Source organism: Dunckerocampus dactyliophorus, chromosome 18 (assembly GCF_027744805.1).
Source record: "Dunckerocampus dactyliophorus isolate RoL2022-P2 chromosome 18, RoL_Ddac_1.1, whole genome shotgun sequence".
NCBI classification, from domain to species: Eukaryota; Metazoa; Chordata; class Actinopteri; order Syngnathiformes; family Syngnathidae; genus Dunckerocampus; species Dunckerocampus dactyliophorus.
The window spans coordinates 5,386,560-5,414,294 of NC_072836.1; the positions used below are offsets into that span (position 1 = coordinate 5,386,560).

At 41.6% G+C, this 27,735-nt stretch overlaps 1 protein-coding gene across 13 annotated transcripts in view; it reads left to right on the forward strand.

The window, feature by feature from the left end:
- Window positions 1-27,735, forward strand: part of srcin1a (SRC kinase signaling inhibitor 1a) — a 111,435-nt gene that overhangs the window by 44,403 nt on the left and 39,297 nt on the right. For 10 of the 13 annotated variants that reach the window (XM_054758637.1, XM_054758639.1, XM_054758641.1 and 7 more), the window contains 2 exons: window positions 26,382-26,411; window positions 26,943-27,286. In XM_054758637.1, coding sequence (XP_054614612.1) covers window positions 26,382-26,411; window positions 26,943-27,286 — 374 coding nt within the window. The remainder of the gene's footprint in view (window positions 1-26,381; window positions 26,412-26,942; window positions 27,287-27,735) is intronic. The other 3 variants (XM_054758647.1, XM_054758645.1, XM_054758650.1) reach the window with 1 other exon arrangement.

Sequence of the window (27,735 nt, forward strand, 5' to 3'; positions counted from 1 at the left end):
GCTAATAACGCTGTCTCTGTGATCTATGGTGATGTTGTTATCGCAATTAGCTCCTGGCCATTGACTCTGCACTTTGTTGCTTAACTCTACTTCCCTTTGCACTCCTGTTGAGCCCCCCTGCTAGTCCATTAAGCTCCCGCGCGGCTAAGCTAGCTGTAATGATGCTGGTACTTCTAAATCAGCATCCCTCCACTGCTTCTGTGAGGCATCAGAATAAGAACTGGTCCAAAAGGTCACGCTTGTTTTTTTGGCCCTGCTGTCATTAAAAACTCACTTTGTCTATTTGGGATCGGCGGTGCGGAGGCTGTGTTAATTAGAGGCGATGCGGGAGCAATTGCAGACGCCCCAGCTGGTCTCCTAGCCCCGTAGCCAGACATCAGTAGTGCTTGCTCACCAAAGTGTGAGAGGAGAAAGATCATGGTCGAGCTCTGAGGAGGAGTCACATCAAAGGCCATGTTTGTGCTGGCGTGGAAAAAAAAAACAGCCCACTGACCCATTTGCCTCAAGACTGCTGCAAGCGTACAAATGCAGACAGGCTGAAGCCGGGCTTATCGTGGCGTTCAGGCTCAGTGACCTCTGTCAAGATGCAGAATCATAATTGGGCACTTGGAGCATCTAGCACCATTTAGCTGTGGTTGAAAAAACTTCATGAAAAGGTGGATGTATGGATGGAAGGATTGATACATGGATGTACGCTACGTGATGAATCAAAGATGGCCAACCAAAGGACGCATGGATGGTTGGTTGGATGAATATCAAGGCCAATTTGGGATGGCATATCTACCAGACTACCACAATCTTGAATATCCTTAACCTTTCATGCAGTTAATCTTGCAAATTTTAACATTTGCAAGTTTAACCCTCCGTTTGCGTTCATTTCCCAGTTAGCATGATGATATGCCGCGCATCTTGTCATGTTTTCAATACACAATTTGAGTCCAACTGTGTTTGGAACGTATTTTCATTACAGGACGTTCTTGTTAGTCGCCCGTTTGTGGCGTCATCAGCAGGTGACTCTGTAGTTCTTTGCTAACTAACACAGTTACGCCACAAGTCTCTGCTTTTCTTATTGATCGGGGCTGCAAAATAACCAACGATGAAGCCAAAGAAAGTTGCAAGTGCCAGCATTTTGATAAAGAAGGTGATAAACACTACCCATTTCAAGTAGTAACTCACTGCAAAAAATGAAGATGGCGTCCGTGTGGATCTTGTTACCTCTTAGTCGTTGGTTGAAAAACATGGCCGCCATCGAGCAAAACAACGTCTGTGTACAGGTCATTGGTCATTTGTTTTATGGTTATAAAACTGGGAGGATATCTGTAATACATGTATGCTAGCATAAATTCCAAAGCATTTTGGGAGGCTCCACTAATGTCATTAGTGTTATTTACGGGGAGACCTGTAAATCCAGCTACCTTCTCTGTGGAGTTTTGCTTCTTCTGAAAAACGTATGTCATTATGCAACAATAAGAAGCATGGATGGAAGAACTGATGCATTGCCTAAAGAAAGTACACACAACCTTAGAGGATGAACCTACATCATGCATAGAAGAAGGTGGTTAAAGGATGCACAATGGGGTTGTTGACATAGCGGCATTACTCTTGTGTAGCAAATACAATAGTTCAAAGTTGAGGCACAGCAAACGGCAGCAATGCGTGGATGCGTGGAACACGAGGCGGGAGGTGGAGGACCGCCGTGATAAACACGGTGATGATTGAATGTGGTAGAGAAGGGAGGAGGCATTGCCTGTTTTCCTGATGCCAACCTGTAAAGATGAAGGGGAATGCTGCAAGGTAATAGGAAGCAACCAAGTAGAGAACTCCCATAATGCAACAGCCAAAGACAATATATCGCTCTCTTTGTTCCATGAGCAGTTATGGCCCATAATGGCTCTGTCGTTTTTTGCTGATAGCGCATAAAGTCTAGGTTTGATTGATGCAAGCCTAAATGAGCAACGCATTGACTGTGTAAACAAAGGCGAGCTTTATTCTTTTTAATCCTGGCTGCGTCACAATTCTCTCATGAAGGAAAACCTGCGGAGCTGCTAATGCAATTAAGACACGCTGGCTTTGTACACAAATGACAATAATTAAAAGGTCAAAGAGGACGCCCCTAAAGCCGTTAATATCTCATTTGTATTTATTTGTCGGAGACAAATTGAAAGGGGTGGGTATGTTTCTCAGAAAGGGGTGCGGATGCAAAATTGAGAGGAGTTGTTGTTTACTCGTCCTTGTGAGACATTGAGTCCCCGTGTTGGCTTAGCAACACACAAACATACAAGTGCAAGGGCTGCATGGGTGATGAGCGTGCATGTTGGCATGCAGGGAGCAGCTGTCAAGCCCTGAGTAGCCATTGTTATCCGGGCGTCGCTCAGCAGGTGTGACTGTGCATCAGCTAAGATGTCTGCGGGAGGGCTATCATCATCCCTGCATCCCACACACACACACACACACACACACACACACACACACACACACACACACACACACATTAGTTAATAATGACTAATGCTAACAGCTCGATGCATGGACCAACAGGATGTGATGCACAAGCATGCTGTAATTACCGTGTTGGCCACCAGAGGCCACTGTTGCAGGTAGAAAATCTTAATTGGTGTGTGGAGAGTCCAGGTGGGGCCACATGGTTTTAAAAAGTGTAAAATATGTCTGGTTTTAGTTACAAAACACTGACATAAACGCATTCTTGCAAGTGTTATTACACTGCATCAGTCTTGAAACAAGACACTTATAGCATTCATATTTGACGACACCTATTCATTAAGGCAATATCCATCCATATTCTATAGCGCTTGTCCTCATTAGGCTGACCTGTCAGCTGGAGTCTATCCCAGCTGACTTTGGGGCAAGAGGCCGGGTACACTCTGGACTGTTTGCCAGCCAATCACAGGGCACATATACACAAACAACCATGTATGCCTTTAGTTTTAATGCTAATTAGGTGTGTTTGTCGGACAGCATGTGTGTCTCCAAGTACCGCTATTTTGCAGTTTGTCCACTTGAGGCACACGTGCTCCCCACTAAACCACCGTGTCAAAGTAACTTCCCCTTAGCTCACTTGTAAACTAACACTCACTTTCCGAGGAAGACATTTAGTTGTACCAAATGCTCTGCAATGAGGAGAACAAACCCCATCACATGCACAAAAAAACTTATCAGGCACCTGAAACGCCGGTGCCGCAGCGTTTGAAAAGTGCAAAAGGTTTGCGAGACCGCCGTGGCATCACACCGGCTGCTCTGAGAGTGTGCCCGAATACATTGCACCCTGCTGGGCCACGGCAGGTAGCTCCTCCCGCTCGATACTGCAGTTGTCCTGACCTCAGTAGCAGCACGCCAGCTGCTCGGAGCATGCGTCCGAATATAGTGCACCTCGCTGGGCCACAGCAGGTGGCTCCCTCCACCCTATACTCTGGTTCTCCTGATAGTAGTGATGTGGTAGTGGTAATGATATTTGATTAGAACAAATTAACAGGTACAGTTCTTACCTTCAGGTGTTCACAAACTGCAGTTAAATGAAATAAAACAGTAGATATAAAAAGGTTATGGTTATCTGTTTGAGAAAAAAAGATAGCGTGCATCTCCAATAAGAAGAAAGTTGAAATATTTGGAAATTTAAAAAAAATAACAACAGCAAAAATGAGAATATAAAGCAAAGACTGAAGTACGAACATTTTTGCTTTTTCACCTATGACAGAGCTGAGATGCATTTTTGTCCTGGAAATATATTTCACTTCTTAGCGTAACTACATGTGTTGCTTTACAAAATGTCAAAGTGGCCCTTGCATCCTTTCATTTTTCACTGTGTGGCCCTCACTGGAAAAAGTTTGGACACCCCTGGCGTAGTATGTAAATATGTAGACCAGCCTGAGAAACACACACGCGCCGCACTTTTGCACTCCAGGGATTTGTTCCTAAACTGCTGCCGTGACCTCAGGCGACCTCCCGTCAAGGCCGCTTAGGTGCTCATGCAGACTGATTGGATGAGATGTTAACTCCGCAGCATCTCAGGCGTTCAGGCCTCGTCGCTCGCCTGTGGACGGCCATGTTGACACCAAGCTACACACGGGCCCACGGGTTTAATTACCGCTACTCTCTCTCTCTCCCCCTCCTGTCTGTGATTGGTTATCTTTATCTGGAAGAGGGCCTCTGCCCCACTCCCCCAGGGGGGGCTCAAAGTGTATATTCACTGCTTTGATGGGCTCTTTTTATTAGGAGTGGATGCAGAGAGCTTAACTATCCCTGCAGGCTAGAGTTACACTTGCTGCGAGATTTCATAGATGGATGAAATTCAAATTAAAGACTCTCCTCTGTCTCGGGTTACATGGAGAGTGAGAGATGGAGGGGCGGAGTGAGGCAGGTGGAAGAGGGGAAGGCATGTTCACACCAACGCAGGCGAAGATTTTATAAATAATCATTAGTGAGTACACCAGAAGACCCGAGTCTTTTTTATTTTTTGCCTTTCCTGCTTACATTTCTGACATTACGTTAAACTTCTGGAGCTTTTCATTTTCTCATCCATCCTCAGGTATGATTTACCTCTTCCACAGTTGTTGTGCCTTTTCCCAAAATGACTCTCGTTGTGCTTTCTGCTTTCTGTTTGGCTTAAATAACAAGATGTTTAAAGGTTCCATACTATAGTATTTTTCACAAGTAGTATTGGAAGTGGATTAGCCTTAATGCTGGAATTTTAACAGTTAAAAAGTACTTTTAGTAACCACAACTGGAACACACCGTTCTGTGTACCTGTAGCTTTAATGCAAAGACATAAGAACAAAATTCGATGTAGTTATTTACAACTTTATTTTTTTTAAGTGTATTATTTTATTTTTGCGCCCACAGACCAGTACCGGGCCACGGCTCGGTGGTTGGGGACCCCTGCCATCCAGTATATCGCATACAACAACGTAACATTAAGAAGTGGGACATGAGGACACAAATGTTAGCAACACTAGCATATCTGTGTGTTGCTACAGTGCTAACATTACACTCACATTTGAACAGAAACATCATGCTACGTTAGTCCATTTGCTGAAAATGAAATGATCAAACTTGCAGCTCCCCACGTCTGTAGGCGATTGACTGAGCTCCAGGCATCATTTTAAGATGTGTAGCAAAGCCTGCTTTTTTTTTTTTTTTTACAAACTGGGGGGGGTGTACACACGGGGCAGCCTTAACTAGCTAGGGGTGGGTCCGAGGCACTATCATGTCCATGAGGAAGGCGGTTTTTCCTTCATGACGTCATGAAGCACTGCAATTTCAAAAGCAAAAGTGGAGCAAACAAGTGAGGGAGACGTTTGGTGTTCATAATCAGGCTGTGGGACACATACAATGTAGCTGTTAGAACATCATTAAAAAGTCGCTTTTGCATTGTAGGGGACCTTTAAAGAGTTTTTGGCACCACGTGTTGCCTTGGCATGGCAGCCTGTGAGAGTGTATTCATACGGACAGAGCATTTATTTCATCATTTTCTGACCCTGGAGCGTGTAAGGATTATGTTTTTCCCCCTATTCAAGCGTGGAAGTATAGCCTTAGAATGATGAGTGGAGGACGCAGGAAGGACAGGAGAGGGAGTCAGGGTGTTGCCGCGGCGACAAGGAAGAAGGATGACGTTTCCGTGGAGCGTAGGCACTCACACACACACACACATTTAGCCTCTTAGCCGGCGTGCTAAGGAAGTGGTCGGCCCATGCGAGGTGTTTTCAGGCCTCTGTCGGCCATCTTTGTAATTTGTGGCATGCACTCAGATGTGAATAACTTGTGAAATGGGCTGAGAGGGACAGTGGAGGGCGTGAGAGAGAAAAGTGACATTGTTCAGAACTGGCAGCTTTACTTCACTGTCTCTCTCTCTCTGGCTCGCTCCCCCTCCTAAATCAGACACTTTTGCTTCTCAGCTTACTAGTCAGGTGGTGACAATTAATAGGATTAGTGGATGGGTGAAGGGAGGTGGCACAGAGGGAAACGGAGGGATGGGAGGCTGGAAGGAATGCTGATGGAGGACACTGGGATCCCCTCAGGTGGGCACATATGGTCTCTTGAGTAGTCTTTTCTTTGACTCCTCTCCGCCGGCGTCTTGGCTTTTTAAACTTTAATGAGCCACTCGCTTTGTAGATGAGCCGTGCATGCGTGTGACACTTTTTTGTTTGTTGTCATGAGAGTCAAGTCGCTCTGCCGCTGAGCTTCAAAAAAAAAAAAGAAAAGGGCTCACCGAGCTCTTTCAGGGCCGCCGCCTCCTTGTCACTGATGAGCTGCTTTGCAAACTTTCCCGTGCGTCCTCCAGGGACTTTTTAAGTCATTTGTTGCAAGTTGCTTTAAATTGTCGCTACTCTGCTTTTGTGTTTGCATGTGTGTTCTTCCTTTTTATGCACGCATCAGCCGCTTCATTAGGTACACCTGCATAATCTAATGCACACTAAGTTTATTATATAAATCTGCACTGCATCATACAGAGAGAGAGAGCTGTTTCTAGTATTTTAGTTGCCATCCATCCACTTTCTATCGCGCTCGTCCTCATTAGGATCATAAGTGTGACCGGAGCCTATCCCAGCTGATTTTGTGAGAGGCGGGTTGCAACCTGAACTAGTCGCCAGTCAATCCCACGGCACATAGCCTATGTAGAATGGGATGAAGATGAAGTGGGATGAAGACAGAGTACCTAGAGCAGGGGTGCCCAAACTCTTTCCAGCGAGCTCCACATAGTGAAAAATGAAAGGATGCAGGGCCACTTCGATATTTTGTAATAGACATATGCTAAGAAGTTATATCTATTTCAAGAAAAAAATGCATCTCAGCTTTGTGATATAGGTGAAATATTAGTATGAACTTCAATCTTTGCTTTTTTTCCCCCATTTTTGCTGTTTTTATTTATAAATAAATACTTCAGCTTTCTTCGTCATTTTCTTTATTCCTGTGATATTATAACTTTTTCCCCAACCTCATTTTACAAAAATTACAACTTTATTTTTTTTTGTTTGTTTCTGATAGTCCGACTTTACAAAGAAATAACCTATTTTTCTTTCATATTTCAACTTTAAGCTACTAAAATTAGATTTTTCCTCATAATAATAACAGTTTATTCAAACATACAGTTTGTATCCAACCCGCCTGTTTCCATGGAGACACTAGCTGTCAGTCATCCTGGTGCCCCTCCCTCCTCCACTATGACTGTATGTGTCCACCTCAGCGTGGCGGTGTAGGTGTGTGTTTCTCGTTGAGCACAAAGACACTGATGTCTCCCCTCATTAGAGATTCCTTCCTCTTGCCCCGGAATGAGGAAGAAGAGCCCAGCGATGTGACAGTCATGACCGTCGTCGCTGCTGCGCTGGTGTTTGAGTGTTCTCATTAGCCCCCTGGGGTTTGAGTCAATGGAGGCCAACACCTCTTCCCCCCTCACCGACTCCCGTGTCTTCCTCTTTAGCACACTCCAATTAGGATCTACTCTATATGAATGTGTGTGTGTGTGTGTGTGTGTGTGTGTGTGTGTGTGTGTGTGTGTGTGTGTGTGTGTGTGTGTGTGTGTTTTGGTGAAAGCCCAGTGACACTGAGTTCACGACATGATCTTGTTGTGCTGCTGAGTAGTACTTACAGTTAATTAGCCATCAAAGGTTACCCCATTGTTTATAATCCAGCATCACCTTAGTCCCCACGTGTGGCTACATTTAGGATAAATGACACTTTTAACAAGGCAACGTGGCCCCGCCCACTTGGTGTCAACACTACTGATGAATAAAATAGGAGCAACGTGGAGTTCTACATCAAAAGCGAGCGACAGGTATCTGTGTCGGTGCTGCGTAGAGCTGAGGCGTGCACCGTATGATAATCTGAGACAGTATGTAGGTGTGTTTGCGCGTACACTCCTGACATGTCATGTTTGACAGTATTTATGTTTGAAAAATGCAGTGGAGGCATACTCTACTAACATCAACAGGTAGTAGCTTGTAATGGGCTGTGTACCCGTTACAATGCGCCTTTCACACAGAAATCCTGCAAAATTGGCGCATCCCGCCCCTCCCACTGCAGTAGACCCAGCATTTTGCCGTTCGTGCCTGCTTTCCGCTACAGTAACCACTTGCCACTCCACGATTCGAATTTTGCAGTTTCACTCTGTCATGGTTTTTCTAAAAATATATTAATAAATTTTTACAATTGAATACGGCCTTTTTTTGGTCACGAAATATTTTTATTTTAATGTTTTAGCGTTTTTTTGCCTAAATAAAGCATTGACAAGCACAAAAATGGCTAAATGAACTAAAATACAAATATAAGGCCTTCAGAAGACGCATTCAAACAAGTTGATATGCAGTATGATATGCAGTATAAGGTGATATGTAGTATTCTACACTGGTCACTAGGTGTCTAGCCACCGCAGGAAATACTGTACAGGAATGGAAGTTAAAAAGGAACAAAAATAAGGAACTCTCCCAATGCTAACATGTGTGAGCCCATATTTCATCCTGTTCATGTCTAATATGTCTTATTCGCTCTTATTATATGTACTGTATTGGGTAATAGGAGTGTAAAGGTGACTATAGGGGTGTTATTTCATGTCCAGAGGGCTTTAATAATTTTTTTAAAAATTATTTAGAAGGTTGTAAACAGGTTTTCTATGCTCTAACTAGGAAAACATTCCATTTATACAGTAAATAAAGAATCCTACCTCTCAGAAATTCACTTATCACGGTCGGGTCTGGAACCGTGATAACACAAGAGACCGTGACCGTGATAACACAAGAGATTGCGGTGTACGTCATGTACCTCTAGTGTAGCCAAATGAGCTAACCAAAATATTATCAACACCAGGATGCACTACACACAAATACATATAATATTAAGAACAGATTAGCTATCATTACATTGTGCAGGTGTACCACAACACGTCCCACAGTTAATGTAAGGTTGTGTGAGACTATTGGCTGCTGCTCGGAAATGGAAGCAGATAAGACACAGGAAAAGACAAAAGAAGAAGTGAGTGGCGAGCTCTTAACATGTCACAAGAGAGGCGCTCCAGCCACTGATGGGTAGGTGGATTTTCTTATGCAGTCACCTTTTTTTTTAAGCTTCTACAACTTTTTGCTTAATATGACAAGTTCTTGCCAGCAAGAGAGCCCAAAAAAGGCTTATGCATTTTTTAAATCTCCATTCTGAGAGCGAGATGAATGTCCTGCCCACTCTTTGCTGTCAAACACAAGCTCCTCCAATTTGAAGTCCTCCTCCTCCTAGCAGCCTCCATCCACAGAGGCCCTCTTGATTGGCAGCACCGCGTCTAATGGAAGCCGTCCAATCAGATGGCCCCCAGGAGTCGTCATAAAATGCCGCATTTATTTGCTTTTTGTTACTTGTCGCCCCGTGTGGGGAGTCTGTCTAGCGTAGCCCCTGCGGCCATCAGCGCCACCATTGTACTGGTACAAAAAAGACGTTAAAAATACACCCGAATACAAGATGGGCTCGAGATAGACTCTTGACCGGCGGAACATGCAGACGTTCAGGAGTTTTGAATTATTAACCAAATGCTGAAAAAAGCCAGCGTGGTGTTCAAGGTTAGTGCTCATTAAGCAGTTTTTGAAGCATATTCAAGGGACTGTTTGCAACTCGCTAAACCATAAAATAGAAGAACACCACCAACGGCTAGCACAGGAGTGTCCAAACTTTTCCAATCGAGGGCCACATGCTGAGAGATGAAAGGATGCAAGGGCCACTTTGATTTTTGTAACACAACAAGTATATTTATATATATTTCAAGAAAAAAAATGCATCTCAGCTTTATGATGTACTGTAGGTGAGGAAGTATTTTATTAGAAAAAAACTTGGCCCTTTGCTCACTTTCCACCTATTTTTGCTGTTGTTTCTTAATTTTCCCAAATGTTTCAACTTTCTTCTCAAATAATCTTCGTAAATTTACAAACTTTACTTTATTCCGATAATGACTTTTTTCAAAAATGACAACTTTATTTTGTTTTGTTTGTTTCTCATAATTGTTTCTGATAATCGTATCACATAACATTAGTGACATTATTTTTCCTCGTATTACGGGTTTATTCGGGTTTAATCTCTTTCCTGTAAGTATATTATAATTATGAAATATTATTATTAGTGAGTAATATTATATTTTGACTTTATTCTTGTTTTTTTCCTGCTGTTGTTAATTATTTATTAATTTAATTTGATTTATTTATTTATGTTAATATTTTATTTCAACTTGTAATTATGACTTTATTCCCATCATATTTTGACTTTATTCTCATCACATAACTTTTCCCCTAACCTAATTTTCCAAAAATGACAGCTTTATTTTGTTTTGCTTGTTTCTCATAATATTACAACTAAAAAAAAAAACATATTTTTTCTTTAATATTTCAACTTTATGCTACTACTATTTTCTCTTATAATATTACAACGATATTCTTTTAAAATTACGACTTTTTCTCATTACATTACAACTTTGTTATCAATATTTATACTTTACTCTTGTAAAATTAAAAATGACTGAGTTTTCCATTTTTGGTGGTTTTTTTTTAGTTTTCTTGTTAACTTATATTTTTAAAATGTGCCGCGGGCCAGTAAAAAAACAGCTGTAGGCCACAAATGGCCTCTTGGCCGCACTTTGGACACCACCTTGGCTAGCTTATGTTATCCCTAACGGTTTAAAAGAACAAAACTTTTTAAAAATATTTTTCACACTAATGAATTGTTGTTTTGCCTGAATAAGATGGCTGTCTTGCACGTACATGCCCGCACGTACATGCCCGCCACATGTGCACATACACAAAAGCAGTCTCAGAGAAGCGACCGACAATTTGCAATCAAGCTGTTGTTACGACAGGTTATGCATTCAATGATTGCTAATGTGAGTAGCTAAACTTTGCCAAATCTCTATCATTAGCTGACAGCAATGTAGCTAATGCGTGTATGTGTGTGTGTTTCGTGGGGCGTGGCTTCCGTAGTTGGATCAGGAAGCGGTTCGAAAGCTAGCGCCCTCTTGGCAGCCATTTAATAGTTCGGACAGCTTTCGCCACAAATTACGTAACTCAAATGTTCTATTTGCTGGGTTGAATATGTTGGTTATTTTTATATTCTGCCATTTTTACCAACTCGGATTTCACTAAAAGCTTGTAAAATATACTTTTAGAGAGCTGGAGCAGAGAGACCGCTTTTCCATTGCATTTTCTTTTACGTATTTGTCATTTCTGCCTGCTTTTCGCTGTCATTTTAACCCTGCTCCTTTGGTTTGTGTAGGGTTCACATTTGAGCTCACGAGAACCGAACCGTACCAGAGTTCACTTGCACAGACAACCCATCACTTAAGCGGTCTGGGCTGTTGCACACCAGGGTTCGGATGGTCGCATTCAGTGTGAACGCACCCTTAGTTTGGTCCGTGGTCCGTGTTGTTTAAACGGTGATGCGGGAGGCCATGATGGGGGGTTGCAGAGAGATGCGATCACTGGGGGGGAAAAATACGTATGACGCTGCTCACACCAAACACAATATGCCACAGTTTACCGCAGTACATTTGTGGCCTGCCGGGCTCCACACCGAAAGAAAGGGCAGATTTTATAGGCGATACACACTGCAGAAAAACACCTCGCTATTGCCTTAGCAAAGCTCATAAATCAAACATTTTGCACCGGGCAACTTGGAAAATAATAGAGGAATGAATCAACAACACGGGAGGAGCTATTATACACGCTCCAAAAAGGTTGGGGCTCTGACCTAAAAATATAAGCAATGTATGTAGAAATTGCACTTATGAGTACAAGCTACTCAGAACAGTGCTTTCGGCATGGCATGGTGGTATTTCCAACATGCTTTACAAAGTTACATTCTAATAGGGAGGCAAAAACTGGAGAGAATGTATCGTAGATGAAAGAAAAAAAGCTGTTTAAAAATCACAACAAAAATAATTAAATGTAAAATAAATAAACAGATGAAATATAAATAAATAATTAAAGGAGTAAAAAACTGCCATGCATCAAAACAGAGTATACATGGTTGTATAATTTTTATATGAGTATTGCAATTGCTGCATCAGCCCACTAGGGGCGGTAGCCCAATACGGCAACCAAAACATTAGAAACAACTCTCAGTCAATGCAAACTACAACTACAGTAATACCTTTTTCACACAGCTCATGTACTGGATGTCAAATCTGTCTTCTTCCTCACTCAAACGCATGCCTTCATCAAAGAAAACCAGCACTTTGCCAACGGAGAAGAGTTTTGTAAAAACAAACAAAAAAAAGAATAAGAAGAGCAGGCTTCGCTACACATCTTAAAATTACCGCTGGAGCTGTGCCAACTGTCTGTCAGTCAGTTACAGACGTGGAAGCTGCGAGTTTGATCATTTTGATTCTCTTCAGCTGTTAAAATGTCAGTGTAACGGTCGCACTGTAGCTAGCATGGCTATGCTAGTGTTGCTAACCTTTGTGTCTTCCTGTCCCACTCATAAGCTGCCATTGTGTTGTGGCTGAAGTCAAAACAAATGGAAATAATTAGAAATAAAAGTAATTTTCCTGGACTTTTGACTGTTGTGTGCAGTCACCAAATAAGGCAACCCAAATATTAGAAACAGCTCTCAGGCAGTGCAAGAAGTGCAACCATAATAATGAACATATTGTTAATTTAGTACTCCTTTAACAGTGTCCATAAAAAAGTGAAATACAGCATATGCGCATGCATACCTAATGAAGTGTCTGCCTCAAACCACATACGACATCTTTGTTGTGTGTTTGGTTACACAATCCAGTCTGCTAAGTGTCCTCCAGGGTTCTTGTTAACACAAACGATGACAAACGCGAGCCGTTAATGAATGATGAGCATTTAAGTTTTACAATTATTTCAAGTTTCTTCTTGTAAATTTTCTTCTCCCAATTATGACTTTATTCACATAACATTATAACTTGTTCCACAGCCCAATTTTTCAAAAATTACAACCTGATTGGTTGTTTTGTTTGTTTGTCATAATATTATGACTTAAAAAAAATAAGGCCTTTTTTTTTTCTTGAACTCATTCAATCCGATCTATTTTTCAAAAGACATTTTAGACGATTTTGAGTGATCAAATGAAAATTGAAATGAAAGATTAGACTCTCGTTCTCCATTGGGAAAAAAAAAAGTTTGTTTCTACCTTTTTCCGTAATCAGCCGTTGAACATCGGTAAGTTTCAAGAAAATATCGGTTCCCAACTAAAAAAGGAGCGAAAACGAGCTCTTTTTCAAGGATAACTTTCACTTTGACACGTACTGTATTTGTTGCTTTTGTGACAGCTCAAGTATCTACAACAATATCTATAACAACTACTAATACTAATACTAATACTACTAACAACTATACCAACATAACGCAAAAAAGGATTGTTTTACACCAAAATAACCATTTATTTAAAAAATATAACACCATCAACTGTTTACAATTTTCACATTTGGAAGTGAACTGCGTGTGTGCGTGTTCGTGCCTTCCACTCCTCCATGTTCTTCCACTTCCTCCTTCATTGGCATTATATGTTTTTCCATTCAAATTCACATGCCGGGCTCTTATCGAAGGCACTTCTGCCACCTTGTGGCCGTTTTTACGGCTTAAAACTGCTCTAAAAGTGACATCCATTTGTGTGCAGTTGCGTCTTCACCTCTTTGTGCCTCTCGCCCAACAAACGTAGAAGACGTATACGTCTTTGGGATCGAGCGTTCGGGTATAAATACATCTTTGATAATGATTGACTTAATATTTCAAGTTTCTGCTACTGAAATAACGTTATTTTTCCTAATAATATAACATTCCTAATTTCCTAATATTACAATATTATTCTTGGAAAATTATGACTTTTTCTCACAACCTCTTTCTGTTAACATTTTGACTTTTATTTTTGTAAAGTTACTGCTGATTTTTAAACTTTTGCTGTTGCAATTTAAAAAAAAATATATTGATAAGTTATACTTTTAGAATGTCCTGCGAGCCAATGAAAAAACAGCCAAGGGCCGCAAAATGCCCTCTAACAGTGTCGATAAAAAGTGAAATACAGCACATGTGCATGCGTTCCTAATGAAGCGTCTGCCTCAAACCACAGATGACATCTTTGTTGTGTGTTTTGTTACACAACCCAGTCTGCAAAGTGTCCTCCAGGGTTCTTGTTAACGCAAATGACGACAAACGCTAGCCGTTAATGAATGATGAGCATTTAATTTTTAATTCTCAGATTTATAAATAAATAGCGCTGACAGACACCTTGTCCCTCCCATCCTCCCATCATGTCCTCCGAGTCTCCAGTGGTGCGGCCGCGAGTGTCGTGTGACGTGCGCTCGTCTGTACCGTAACACTTTGCTGTGTCACGGCGGCGTGACAACTTGTAATCTCCCGCTTCCCTGCACGTGAACCATCTGTCCCCAGCTGCGCCTTACATCGTCACATCACCCCGTGGTTGCATGCATGTGTGTGTTTGACAAATGTGTGTATCATGTGAACAGAATGTGCAGTGCAAAAATGCCCACCGACGCGGAACGCCATTTTGGGATGCAACATTTGAAGACAATTCCTTGATTGGTTCTGCATTGAAAAGATTTGGATGGATAGTAAATGAATTGTGCATTTTAGCTGGTACGAAATACTAAAGAACGCCACAAACAAAGCTCAGAGCTCAACGTCTTATGTTGGTGTGCTAACCCACTTGCGGAACCCCCACTCCATTCACTTTTTGCGTTAGTCTGGGTTGAGCTTTGATAGTCATGCTAGTTGCTAAGTACCACCCACGTTTTGCTTGATGGTGACCTTGTTTTTCCACCAATCTTGCTCAAATTTGACACACTTGCTTGACAGTCCCCTAAAGGCGTGTACCAAATTTCGTGGTGATTTGGCTAAACACTCCTAAGTTACAGTCGGTCTTTGGTAGAGCAGCAATGAGCTGTGAGAAATTTCAAGTCAATCTAATTAATGGGGGTCAAACTGTGGGGTTTAATTATATTCGTCAGAAAAATAATAGCACAAATAATATAGTAGGTTGTTATAGTTATACAGTAGTTATAGTAGGTATGTTTTGGCACATTTTCACCCTTTTGTGTGCAGCGGTTCAGGTGTTATATGACACGATAAGTGAATTTCCATGAAGTAGGATTTTGGAGTTACATCATACTTTATGACCTTCTAAATATGTTTTTGCCATTATTAGAGCCCTCTTGACATAAAATAACACCCCTATGCTCACCTTTACCCTCATATTACCAAATATAGTAGACATAAAAAGCTATAAGACACAATAACTAACACGTTAGCATTAGGAAAGTTCTCGAACATATACGACCTTGGAACATAATGTGGGTCGATTTCATGGCACTAATTGGCATTAATTAATAACAGTGGTTCAGGACTGTTCTTCCTTGAACTTTGTAAACATCAACTGCTTGTATCGTTTCTTGAAATCGCTCATTTGAGTGCATTGTTTGAGTTCCCCACTCAATCCGGTCCATAATTTGATTCACATACTGAAATGCTGAAGGTTTTTAGCATTGTTCTCGCATATAAGTGTTTTAAGTTTACATTTTTCCCCAAGTTCATACTTCTCCACTCTTCTTGAGAAGAACTGTATTATGTTTTTGGGTAACAGGTTATTGGGATTGTTTAATGCGCAGGCTACGCGATCTCTGCAGGGACACAAGGAAGCTACCGAGCTAACAAGTTAGCCTCCAGTTTATGTATTCTAAACTTAAGAAAGGGTTTCAAAGTGGGTGGGGAACAAAGACAAAATAAGAAGCAACACATGTACCACTTCCACAAGGAATGGGAGGATAACTTTTTTTTTCACTCTGCAACCATGACTGATGCAAGTTAAGGTCATGTAACGTAAGCTAATGTCTCATTAATGTAACAATACTTACTCCTAGTGACCGGTGTAGAGTGCTACATATGACGTGTTTTTCAATATTTTGGACAAACAGTAGGTCATAATCAAGCATGAAACAGCGATCATTAATTAATTAATTCATTCATTCATTCATTTTTGAAAAACCACAGTAGTGTGAGGGAGCAATGTTCGAAATGCGAAGTGGCGAGGGGTGACTGTACTCATTTTTTGACACGACTATGTATGCTATTACAATGTTTACCTCCTGTTTTGATTTCAATGGCAGCCAAATAATAGCACCCTTTGCTGGTTAGATGTCGCAGTTCAAAGCCATTTATCATATCCCTAATGATGTCTTCCTGCAGCACTGTGGACCAGGTGTGCGTCTCCGCCCCTGTCCTGTTCCTCCTGGTTGAGACAAGTGTTTCCTGTCTTCAACATATGTTTCTTTGTCTGATGGAAGCAATTAATGGATTTTCGCATGGAACCCAATTCCCCCACTTTGATTGATAACGCTACAGCTTGACTTGAACTAATTTGACAACAGATGTGATCCTAAGGGGTGCTTGTGTGTGTGTGTGTGTGTGTATGTGCACACGTGTGTGTGTCGTGGGAGTAGCTCGTTAGCTTAGCCTCTTGGCCGTGTCTGGGATGAGAATGGCAGCTGGTCTGCAGGGAGGCACAAAGGCAGCAGTTTAACTTTACTGTCTTCTTAATTTAACCGGCAGCAAAGACCGTAATGCGGTTTTAGTGCTAATCGTTACACAAATATTCAGAAACCTGAGGCACCCCGCCTTAGCAGCACGAATCGTGTTTCAAAATGTTTCCATTATATAATTAATTATCCCGTTAAAGGGATTATTTGGGTGCTTATTTGTTTGATTTTCGGATGCCGCATGCTGGCTGTGAGACAAGTATATATCACGCAAAGTAATTTGTTTGAATCTTTTACGCAAACCTTAATTGTCAGCTTGCATTTCATAAACCTCATTATGCAGCTGCTGCTGTTTTATGGTATTGCTTTGTGAATAATTGAAGTAGGAAGTAGGATATTTACACAACAAAACAGGAGTTTTTTTCCTGCCTGCTTCTCCGCAGAGAGTGTATATACGATTTGTTTGTATTTTTTTTCTGCTAAATTCCTACGCAAACATTTGGGTAATGAGAAATGGGAAGCGACTCTGACCTGACTGAGGCTTAAGGGTCCCCCTTTTATGCAAAAATGACTTTTTAATGATGTTCTAACAGCAATACGTGTCCCTAGACCCTGTTTATGACAACCAAGCAGGAAAAAATATCATCATCTCCCTCACTTGTTTGAAAGAAGAGTTTTGGTTTTTGAAGTTGCTGCTTTTCAAGAAAATAAAGGAGCAGGCTTCACTACACATCTTAAAATGGCAGCTGGAGCGCTGCCAATTAGCCGTTTGCTACAGATGTGGGAGCTGTAAATTTGATCATTTTGTGGGTTTTTTTCTGCAAAAAGGTGAGCTCAGCATGATGTTGCTTTTAAAATGTGAGTGATATCAAACACGGGTGCAATGATTCGTTTTAATAACGATTTGATACATCACGATTCAGTCACAGTTTGTGGTTGCCGATACGATTCAAGAACGAGTTTGGTTCATTTAGAACAATACGATTCGAAGCGATTCAGTTAATTTTTTAAATCGATTCAGTAACTTTTTAGCCAAAAATTCAGCCAGTGTGAAATAAATACCCGGATACCGGACAGTGCCGGTGAAGTTTCCTAGATTCCCGCTGTTTTTTGTAAGGGAATCAGGTATAAATTATTAATAATGCTGACATACTTAAGAATAAATTATCACTGAAAATTTGTTAAAAATGCAATACAAAATTGGGATGAACAGAGGGTGGTATGCCATGATGAATTATTTACTTTAAATAGTGCAATCCAAACGTGCACTTTGCACCCTAAGGTACATCTCATTACATCATTACACATATCATTAAAAGTGCTTAAAAAACACATCCATATAAAGCCTGCCCTTAAATCCAATGCTTTATTTCCTAGTATCAATTCAATCGATTGATTACCTTTTTAAACGATGTTAGATCGATACATGGCGTCCAGAATGGAAACTTGCTAAACACACATCTATGTACAGTAGTTGGATCGTAGGAATATAAATCCATGCATCAACGTAGTGAATGAATTGTTACACCCCTAATATTAAATGTATAATAATGTGTACATTATATTTAAAATATACAAATATTAATATAATGTTGATATTTTTATATATATCATATATATATATATAATGTTATTATTTTTTATACTTTTGTAAAAATGTCTGCAGATTTTTAGTTTTCTTGTTAAATTATATTTTTAGAATGTGCCACGAGTCACAAATGGCGACCGGGCTGCACTTTGGACACAGCTGCGGTACTATAACCGTAATTAAACACAGAACTATGTTCTTTAACATGATACATTTCGTCTCACACATCTGCTGAAATAAAATCTCCCTACTTGTAAGACGGTTTCATTTGCAGCTTTGCATACATTAGGAGGGTTTATTATTAGCCTTGCTGGAGGTCCGCGCCCTCTGATTGCTCTTAGTGCCGCCGTGTGAGGAAAGACTCTCTGGGACACGGTGTCATGCTGTGTGTGCTCCTGTAAGACGCCCTCTACCTCCGCTACCTTCTTAACACACTCATGAATATGCATACGCCGTGCCTTTCATCCACACAAATATCCTCCTGCTTCTCTTCCCCGTATCGGCTGTATTGCAGTTAAGTGAAATGTACCAACATGTGTCTGTGTGCACCCTTGCAGGCAAGCACGCCCACCGCTGTTTAATATACAGTATAAGGCCCGCGGGACACATAACACTCGATTAGACTCAAGCAATTAACCAGTTAGGCTGGCGCCCGCTGTAGGCAAGCCGCAGCAGTGCAAAGCTGAAACTCTCAGTGAGGGATGCAAGAGTCCAACAAAGACAGTCGGCTGGTCCCGATTGGTTCAAATCAAGCTGGCTTCTTTGCATTGTAAATAGTCGTATGATCCGCCCCCTCTCCCTTCTTCCTGTCAGGAAAGACTGTGTCCCGTCTCCTCTTTCAGGGCTTTGTCTACGTGTGTGAGCTCATCTGCTTGTTAATTCATGGCGCGATCGTAAATACATGCTGTTTTAACATCAGTAAGGGTACTCATAAGCATAGGCTACTTAATGAGGTTATTGTTATCCTCATGAGAAACAAGCCTGGACAAAACAAGATAAATAGATGTATGTTGTTTTTTCCACTCTGCATTCAGTCGTCACACCAACAAAAGAGTGTAAGACCAGTGTCAGTTGACGTTTAGAACTGCTCTGTTGCGCCGTGTCTGGAGCAAGAGGCCAAATATCAGTAAGTGTACTACTACTCCACTCCTTGGATGGATGGATGGGTGGATGGAGGGTGGAAGAGAGTTTTCTGCCCACAGAGATCAATAGGCTGTCAGTTTGATTTAAAAATAAGCGTAAACGCTCGCTAGCAACACTTTCTGTGTTGCTGGCATTCTTGGGGTGTGCTCACTCGATGCAGTTTGTACATGCTGGAAGAGGTGGGCTTCCTCCAGTTTGTTGTTAATGATTTCCGCCTCTGTAGAAATAACCACAACAATTTGAATGTGCTGTCCTAATGTTTGAATCTTAAGTGAAAATGTGTCAAAACATGCACCTCTACTGTGGTGATGTTATTTTTCTGATAAATACTAATGGTAGGCTCCAGCATACCCGCGACCCTAGTACAGAAAATGAATGGATGGATACTAAGGATGTCCCAATGCAACTTTTTCACTTCCAAAAAAAAAGGAAAAAAAGTTTCTCCTCTCATTCTGTGTGGAAGTGGTAAGTTTTTGGCTTCTTTGTCTTTCTTCCCCACTCCGTTTGAAACACTTTCTTAAGTTTAGAATAAGTAAATTGGAGCGGCTAACTAGCTATCTCGGTAGCTTGCTATGCTAGCGGCGGCCGTCTATGTCCCTCCTGTGATAGCGCAGCTTGCACAATGTGATGTAAACAAAGATAATAGGAGTGTAAAGGTGATTGTATGGGTGTTATTCCATGTCTACAGGGCACCAGTAATATCAAAACCCATATTTCGAAAGCCATAAGCAGGTTTTCTATGCTCTAATTACGAAAATATTCCATTTATTAATATTGAATCCTACTTTATGGAAATTCACTTATCACAGTCTGGTCTGGAACCAATTAACCGTGATAAACAAAGGACAACTATAGTAGCACGAATCATCACATATATTTTATCACGTATTTTGTAGTGTGGAATGTTAGAAAAGTGATATTGAATCAAGTGATACAGTATTTCCTCAAACAGAGACTTTGACACGCTTTGCATATGTTTTCGATGGCTTTGGTTGGTTGAGGAAGCCCCATAACTCATCCTGACTTGAAAATTCTCTCACAGCTCTACAAAACACCCGCCTGGTGTTTGACTGAACACCACAAAATTTGGTCACACCTGTAGGGGACTGGCAAACACTTGTCTGTAAACCTTGAGAAAGATTGGTTCAAAAACATTGTCGTTATCAAGCAAAAGGGTCCATTTGTCGTTGACCATTTGCGTTTTTAACACAACTTATAGGGCGTGCCACTTTACAGTCCTGTGGAAAAAAACGAATGAAAGACAGAAAAGTTGCATTAATACGCGGGTGCAGAGCATTGTGAGTGCAGGACGCTTACACAAAGCGAAAAATGGAAGAAAGTATAGACTAGATAAGTTTGCACTTGTCCAAAATGTCTCTTTGGGACGGTTCAGATGATGAATTTGGCAACTAAGTAGTCTGGTCCAACCCCTGACTGATTAATTAAGAGTTGTGTCTCAGTATTTTTGTCAATATAAGTGCATATCTCCTCCAGTTGTGATGTTTCCACAAGCAGACAACCCGAGAGACGTTACTGTCAAAGCCTTCCACGCTCCAATTGTCCTGAGTGCTTTTGAGTATTAACAGATGCTATGCAGCGGCGGCGTTGCCCAGGGAGACAGAAAGTTTGGATGGAGGGAGGTTGGTGGGTTGCGACGAGGCCTCTTATTAAAGCGGTCCTTGGAGCTAAATTGCCGTAATTGTCGCAGACGGCGTTTTCCTTCCGCGCTCGGACTCCCGGATCCTTTGCATTCTCCCTCCTCGCTTGACCTCCTTCTGATGGCTTCCCGTCGGTGGGCGGCCGTCATCTCCAACGCTTTTAGAGCTTCCCTTTCTGACGCAGAGCTGGGCTTTCACGGCTAATGGAAAGAAAATGTAAAGTGCACCCGCTGGCTACAGCCATATTTTTTTTTGTTAACCATTGGAGTGGACATCAGATGCAACCAGAAATATGGAAGAAGCATTTTTATTAGTTGTTTAATTTTGTGCTGCAGGATTGCTTGGATTCACTGTCGGCCAAATTGCTGCTATTTGTATTTGAGTTTGTAGCTGCCCGCCAGCCACGCTCAACTGGCTGTTTTTTAGTGGCGAGTTTGGGTGGATAGTAAATTAATTTGTTCATTTTAGCTGGCACAAAATACTAAACAATGCCACAAACACAGCTGCAACATGTTGAATTGGTGTGCTAAATGCTGTGTAACTATGTAGCTAAATGACAAGTGTGGCGCCCCCTATGGGTTGTGCTCAAAATGCTTCGGAAGACATGCTAGCATACATGTCATACAGATATCCTCAAAGTTCATTCATCATTACACAAATGGTCACTGACTTATGGACAATTAGTCCCGTGGCCTGGCAAAGATGTTTTGCTTGATGGCAGCCTTGTTTTTCAACCAATCTCTCAATTGAGATGTGTGATCAATTTCAAGTCAGTCCCATTTGTAGGGATCAAACTTTGCGGTTTAATAACGCCGCCACCATGTGGTGCATTTGTCAGAAAAATAGTAGCACAGGCAACACAGTAGGGGTGCATGTTTTGACCAATTTTTGCCCTTTTTTGTGCGCCAGTTAAAGAGCAGAAGAGTCGCCATTTTCCATCAATTGCATCAATTAAACTGCCTTTTACTCTATAGACTGTAAACATTACAGACAGTGCCTGCTATTCTTAAATTGTGACGTGCCGCCTTCCTGAGGCTCGATTAGCGCTTCTATGACCTTACATCCTCCCGCCATGCCGCTCCCTCCTAGTTATTTGTCGGGCGCTTCCCTCCGGAGCACCACAGAATTCCAAATGCCAATAGCTCAGAGCCACGGCTGATTAGGTTTTTTGCCATGGAGGAGTCGCTATTTGCGCTCCTCACCTACATCTGCTGGCTTCCTCCCTCTTTGCTGGTTAAATTTTCAGTAGGTCCTCGTGTTGTCACAGCTGCTGTCCCACACGAAGCTGCCTGTAAATTAGACTGTGCATCAGAGTCCCCAAATGTCTGACAGTCAAAGCAAATATACAGTAGCATTTGTATTTTGTGGTAAAGTTTTAAACTTGTGGTTGATGATCCGTTCATTTTCAGTGTTTATTTAGGAGCCAGGAGGATATTTAGCCTTGGCCTTACTCCAAAGTCAATGCCATGAATACTAGTGCAGCCAGCATCCTTGTTATCATTCAGCAAGCGAGCAACGAAGCCGCCTCTCTCTCTAGCTTCCACTCCCTCCGACCTACTTTGATGTGCACATATGACTCTCACAAATCGATGAAAGCAGACCCGCTAGAATTCTATCAGGAATTCCAGGTATAGGAGACGGTTTGTCCGTCTCTTCCCTTGACGAGATGAAATCCAGTTCAGCGAGTGAAGAAGAGAGGCAGTCCTGGCTCTGCATGCATTATCATATTCAGTGTGTGTGTGTTAGTGTGTGGCTGTGGGTGTGTTTGCTGTGCTTGTTTGAGGTGAGTTTTCCCCACTTGTATAAATAACCACTGGAGGTGGTGGAGACCTGGTGACTCAAAAGGTGTGAAGTCCTGCGTACTTCCGCCATTACAATACATCACTGTATTGTAATGGCGGCTTTAAATGGCTTTATACTCGCATTACCCAATATAGTAGACAAAATAAGAGTAAATAAGCCATTTGAGATGTAAATAAAACTCCTGCTCGAGTAGTGTCACAGAAAAAGGTGTTCCCTGGGGAACATCAGCGACGAGTCTAGTGCCTGTTTCACCGAAAAATTACTGACTCCTAGTGGCCAATGTAGAATACTACATTCACAATTACAATGCTTCTTCTGCCTTGTATTTGTATTTTTGTTCATTTAGCCATTTTTATGCTTGACAATGCTTCATTTAGGCTGGGAATAAGTACAGTTTCCTTAAATATGCATTTATTTTTATTTTTGTTTAAATAACATGCCCTATTCATTTTTGAAAAACCGCAATAGAGCAATGTTGGAACCGCGATGTAGCATTTATTCTTTCACCTCGACAGAGAAATTGTACTGTGTGCAGTTCTTGTAAACTTTAATGTTATCTGATCATGCAACAAGATATTCCAAGCATTTTTTGTTATCAAAAATAAGTACTGCTTGACACCTTCACAAACTCCACTTCTCATTTCAAAGCTTGTTATCCATCAATTTGTTTGTAAAAATGTAATAATGAAATGCATGGGCAATTGTGTAACACTATAAGGTTATAGTCATAGTTATATTTATTTATATGGCAGTTATGTGATGTATACTGTATGTTATATATGACAGTGACATGTGGCCCTTTGAGGGCAGCCATAACGGTGATGTGAAAACGAGTTTAACGCCCCTGCTTAATGTGCCCCCCTACTGTGTTGCCTGTGCTATTATTTTTCTGACAAATACACCTCATGGTGGCGCCGTTATCAACCAGGGTAAGAATTTCTGCTTTTGCATACTTTTGTGTTTACATTTAGATAGATAAATAGATATTTTATTAATATCCAAGAGAACAGTTTGCTTCGCCTTGGTCGTTTTTTTTTTCAGTATTTGTTTCCGGTTTTCATTTTGACATTGTGTATCGGGCCTAAAATCACCCAAAAACTGAAATATGTCTAGGGTAAAACATTGATTTTAACTGTAAAAATCTGTAATGTATCATGAACCCTTCTTATAGCTTTCAATGCAAATATAAAATGCATAATTCAAAAACCCACCTGTCACTTGACAGCAGTATTGCCTGGGTTAGCTTGTAATGCTTTGATTGATTAAAGAGCAATCTTTTTTTCCACCAATTGGAAGGCGGTGTCATGTTAGCAATGAGCATCAGACGTGACGACACAATGACTAAAACATGGCAAATATTTATCATGAATTTGGTTTTACTTGACCGATTTAGGCGAGTTAAAACGGACCGTCTGTGTGGCTGTGCTGGCACCCACTGCGACTTCAGGGCGTTCAGCCGAATCACCACGAAATCTGGGTGACTGACACGCACATGTGTAAAGTTTGAGCAGAATCGGTTGAAAAACATGGCTAACCGCAATCAAAATGTGGGACAGATTTACAGAAACTAATTGACCATTTGTCTAATTATGATGAAACTTTAAGGACATCTGTCGTACATGTACAGTATGCTAGCATGGATTCCGAAGCATTATGAACAAAACCCTTAGGGGTGCCACAAATAAACAAAATCATCAACATATTCTTTAATATTTAAATACCATTACCTGCATCATTTTTGATCCCACTATTATATTGGATCTGCTAACAATGTGCAAGTCTACCTCCCCCATTAAGATGATTTTTTTTTAGTGCATTGGTTTATCTGCAGGTTTATGTGAAGATTATATGAGGTGCCAATGACACCAGCAAGCATGAATTCACATATTCTATTCTTGCTCTCTAGCCCACGCAGCTAATAAAGACCTTCTATCTGCTCTTTGCAAAGTTCCTGGACGTCATTCCAAACTTCTTATCCTTATGTACCAGACCTCTTTCGACCTCTCCATACATATTGTCTTGTGGATGAGCGTTATCAGCAAAGCATCACTTCACTGCCATTGCTCCCTCCCGAGTTGTTATCACGAAGCCCATCACGGTGCAAAGGTTCCAGCCTCGCGTACCATCCTGATGGGGCTCTTGAGTCTGACACTTGTTACCTGATGCACATCGAGCTCTGGCCTAATGAAGTGCAAAGTGGATATCTGCACAGGCTGATAGGAGAAGGGCAGCGGAGAGCTCGATGGTAACGCTATCAGCCCGTCGGCACGTTTCACCTCCGTTTATCATCACTTCATCTTGTAATGGACGTCGGGGCACGCTGAATGGGCCGATCAGTGTCCTTCATGCCTTGCACGTCTCGATTGGTCTGCCGGAGAGTTTATTTCATTATCATTGCAGTAACTTTGTTAGCAGGACCATATTCACTATTTTGAGTAGAGCGGTTGCACTTTGCAGGATTACAGAAAAAGTGTAAAACCAATTTTTACAAAATTTTGTAGCAAGGCGGTACATGAGCCACGGAAGAAGCTATTCAATTTTGGTGAGGATTTGGATAACGGCGCAGATGCAGGAATGTATTTTTCTGCATGCCTGGAACCATCCAACGCACAAAATCTTAAAGCCCAACCAGGAAGTATCCGGTACCGACAAACACGCCACTGTTTTACTTTCCTGGACGGAGGTCTGTGCTCTACAGAGTGACCTTCCACTTCAATATATGGTCATTACAATGTTGCTAAAAGAACAATTCTAATTATGTAACCTTTACAGAAATGATTAGGGCCAATTTTCATGAAATTTTGCTGTGAGATTTCATTATTTTCCTTCAATTTCACAGAAAATACTGCATGAATCTCAATGGAAAAACCCTGCAGGAGGTGTGTATCTGTGGAGGTGTCTATTCAGGGTGCAATACTCCCTCTCCCCACTATTATTTTTATTTTGTATATAATGCCAATTCAAGGCTTTCCATACCATAAAAATAAATTCAATACAGATGAATTAAAACAGAAAATATAATATACTGTGTATATATATATATATTTAAGAAATGTATTATTATTATTATTTATTTAATAAGTAAATCAATAAAAATGTGTACAAAGTAGTAAGATAATAAGTAATAACTACGTTGTTATTATAAGTAATAATAAAAAAAAGTGTTTATACTCAGGAACCTGCTGTAAAAATGCTTGGTTTGATGTCATTTACGTGCCGGATTTGGCCTGCCAGTTGCTTTTAATGCTGATCCATCTCCTCTGTTGCATCCAGTGTCCTCTTCTCGCATTAGCAGTCTGTTGCTCGGGCTGTGAGGAGAGTGTCTTTGCTGCTCGCCTCATCGGAACTGACGAGGCTTTTATGCACTCCACACACTCAATTATTCCTCCACCTTTGTCTGCATTTTACGATCCATCTATGTATTGATTGCGCATTTGCACGAGTCTACCTGCTTCCTGTTTATTCAAAAACATGTGTTTTTATGTGAGGTGATGTCAGCATTCTCATTAGCATTCATAGGCGGCCATGTCCCACTGTGTCAAGCCTGTATGAATACATGATTATGCATGCACTGATTGTAATGGTGGGAAAGTGCTATTATCCAGACAATAGTGCTTTCTGGTGTGCTCTGCGTGTGTTTGCTTGCACACCGTGTGCACAAACACATGAATTAACCCTTGGCATGTTTCTCTTCCAGCACATGCCAGGGCCTGTTATCCCAAACAAGGTAACTCACACAGCAAAGAGCTTCCTTCCATCCATTTTTTGGGGGCGGGGTTTAATTTCTCCATGCACTTCATTTGTGGTTCCAGTCATGTTCGTCCGTTTGCTTTTGGGCTGTGTTGTCTGTCAAATGGAGAAAGGTTGAAGGGGCTGGGCAAATGATGTCGAGGAAGAGCGACAATGAGGACGGAGCTGTGCCGAGCGTTGAATTTCAATCAGCTTGTGCTTCCGAAGAGGATCATTAAAGGCACTTGAGATAAAAAAAAACAGCCACAAAAGTTCACTTGGCGTCTCTTCCTTTTTGAGTTATGGCAAAAGCATTTTACTTTACTCGCCATTTTTCATGCCTTGCCAGCAGTTGGCATGAATAGTACTTGCGCAGGGAACTGCCTCGTGTCGGTTGCAAACAGTCTAACATCCCATCCCATCTCTTTCTCTGCCTCGCTTTCTCTTCTGTGTGTGCGTGGGTGTGTGTCTGCGTGTGTGTCTTCACCCTGGAATCACTTTCTCTTTGCACACTCCCTTCGTCCCGCAGACCCTGAGCGCGGTGGCACTCACATGATCTCCACAGATGACCTGGAATACCCGCGGGAGTACCGGACCCTGGGCAACAGCGGCCGGCGGTTCTCCAACGTGGGCCTGGTGCACACGTCGGAGCACCGGCACACGGTCACGGCGGCCCAGAGCCTGGAGGCCCTCACCAACCTGCACAAGGCCGACATGGAGCGGAAACGGGACGCCTTCATGGACCACCTGAAGAGCAAGTACCAGCAGCAGCATCATCAGCAGCAGCTGCAGCAGCAGCACCACAACCCGCCCTCACCCTCGCCCTCGCACGCCAGCATGAGGGGAAGCTCGGAGAGGGCTGCGAGGGAACAGGTAAGCACCATTACATGCACATATTTCGGTGGAGGGCATTGGATTATTGGCAAATTTAGAACCTCATAGTTCAAACGCAATCTGGATGCTTCAATTTGTTCACATTTCGAAATAATTTTTCACATAAATAATGGTTTAGTTCCTTTATAAAGTACTTAACAAGTTACATTGAAGTACATCACATGTTTACACTTGCACAGAGTGGGAAGAAGCACAACTTAGTCTTTAATATCAGTTCCAAACTGTCACCATCATTTAACATTTACTGTACTAACTGTACAGACATATTTTGTTAGTTTTATCATTCTTCATGTTCAGAAAAGTGCAAAAAGAAGTTAACCTAGACATCAAAATAATTTTGTTAAATGATAAACGCCTAATGCAAAGGCAAACAATGCTGCAGATGCGTCTCCCGGTTCTTGTTTTTCTTAACGTGCTTTGCTTATCAC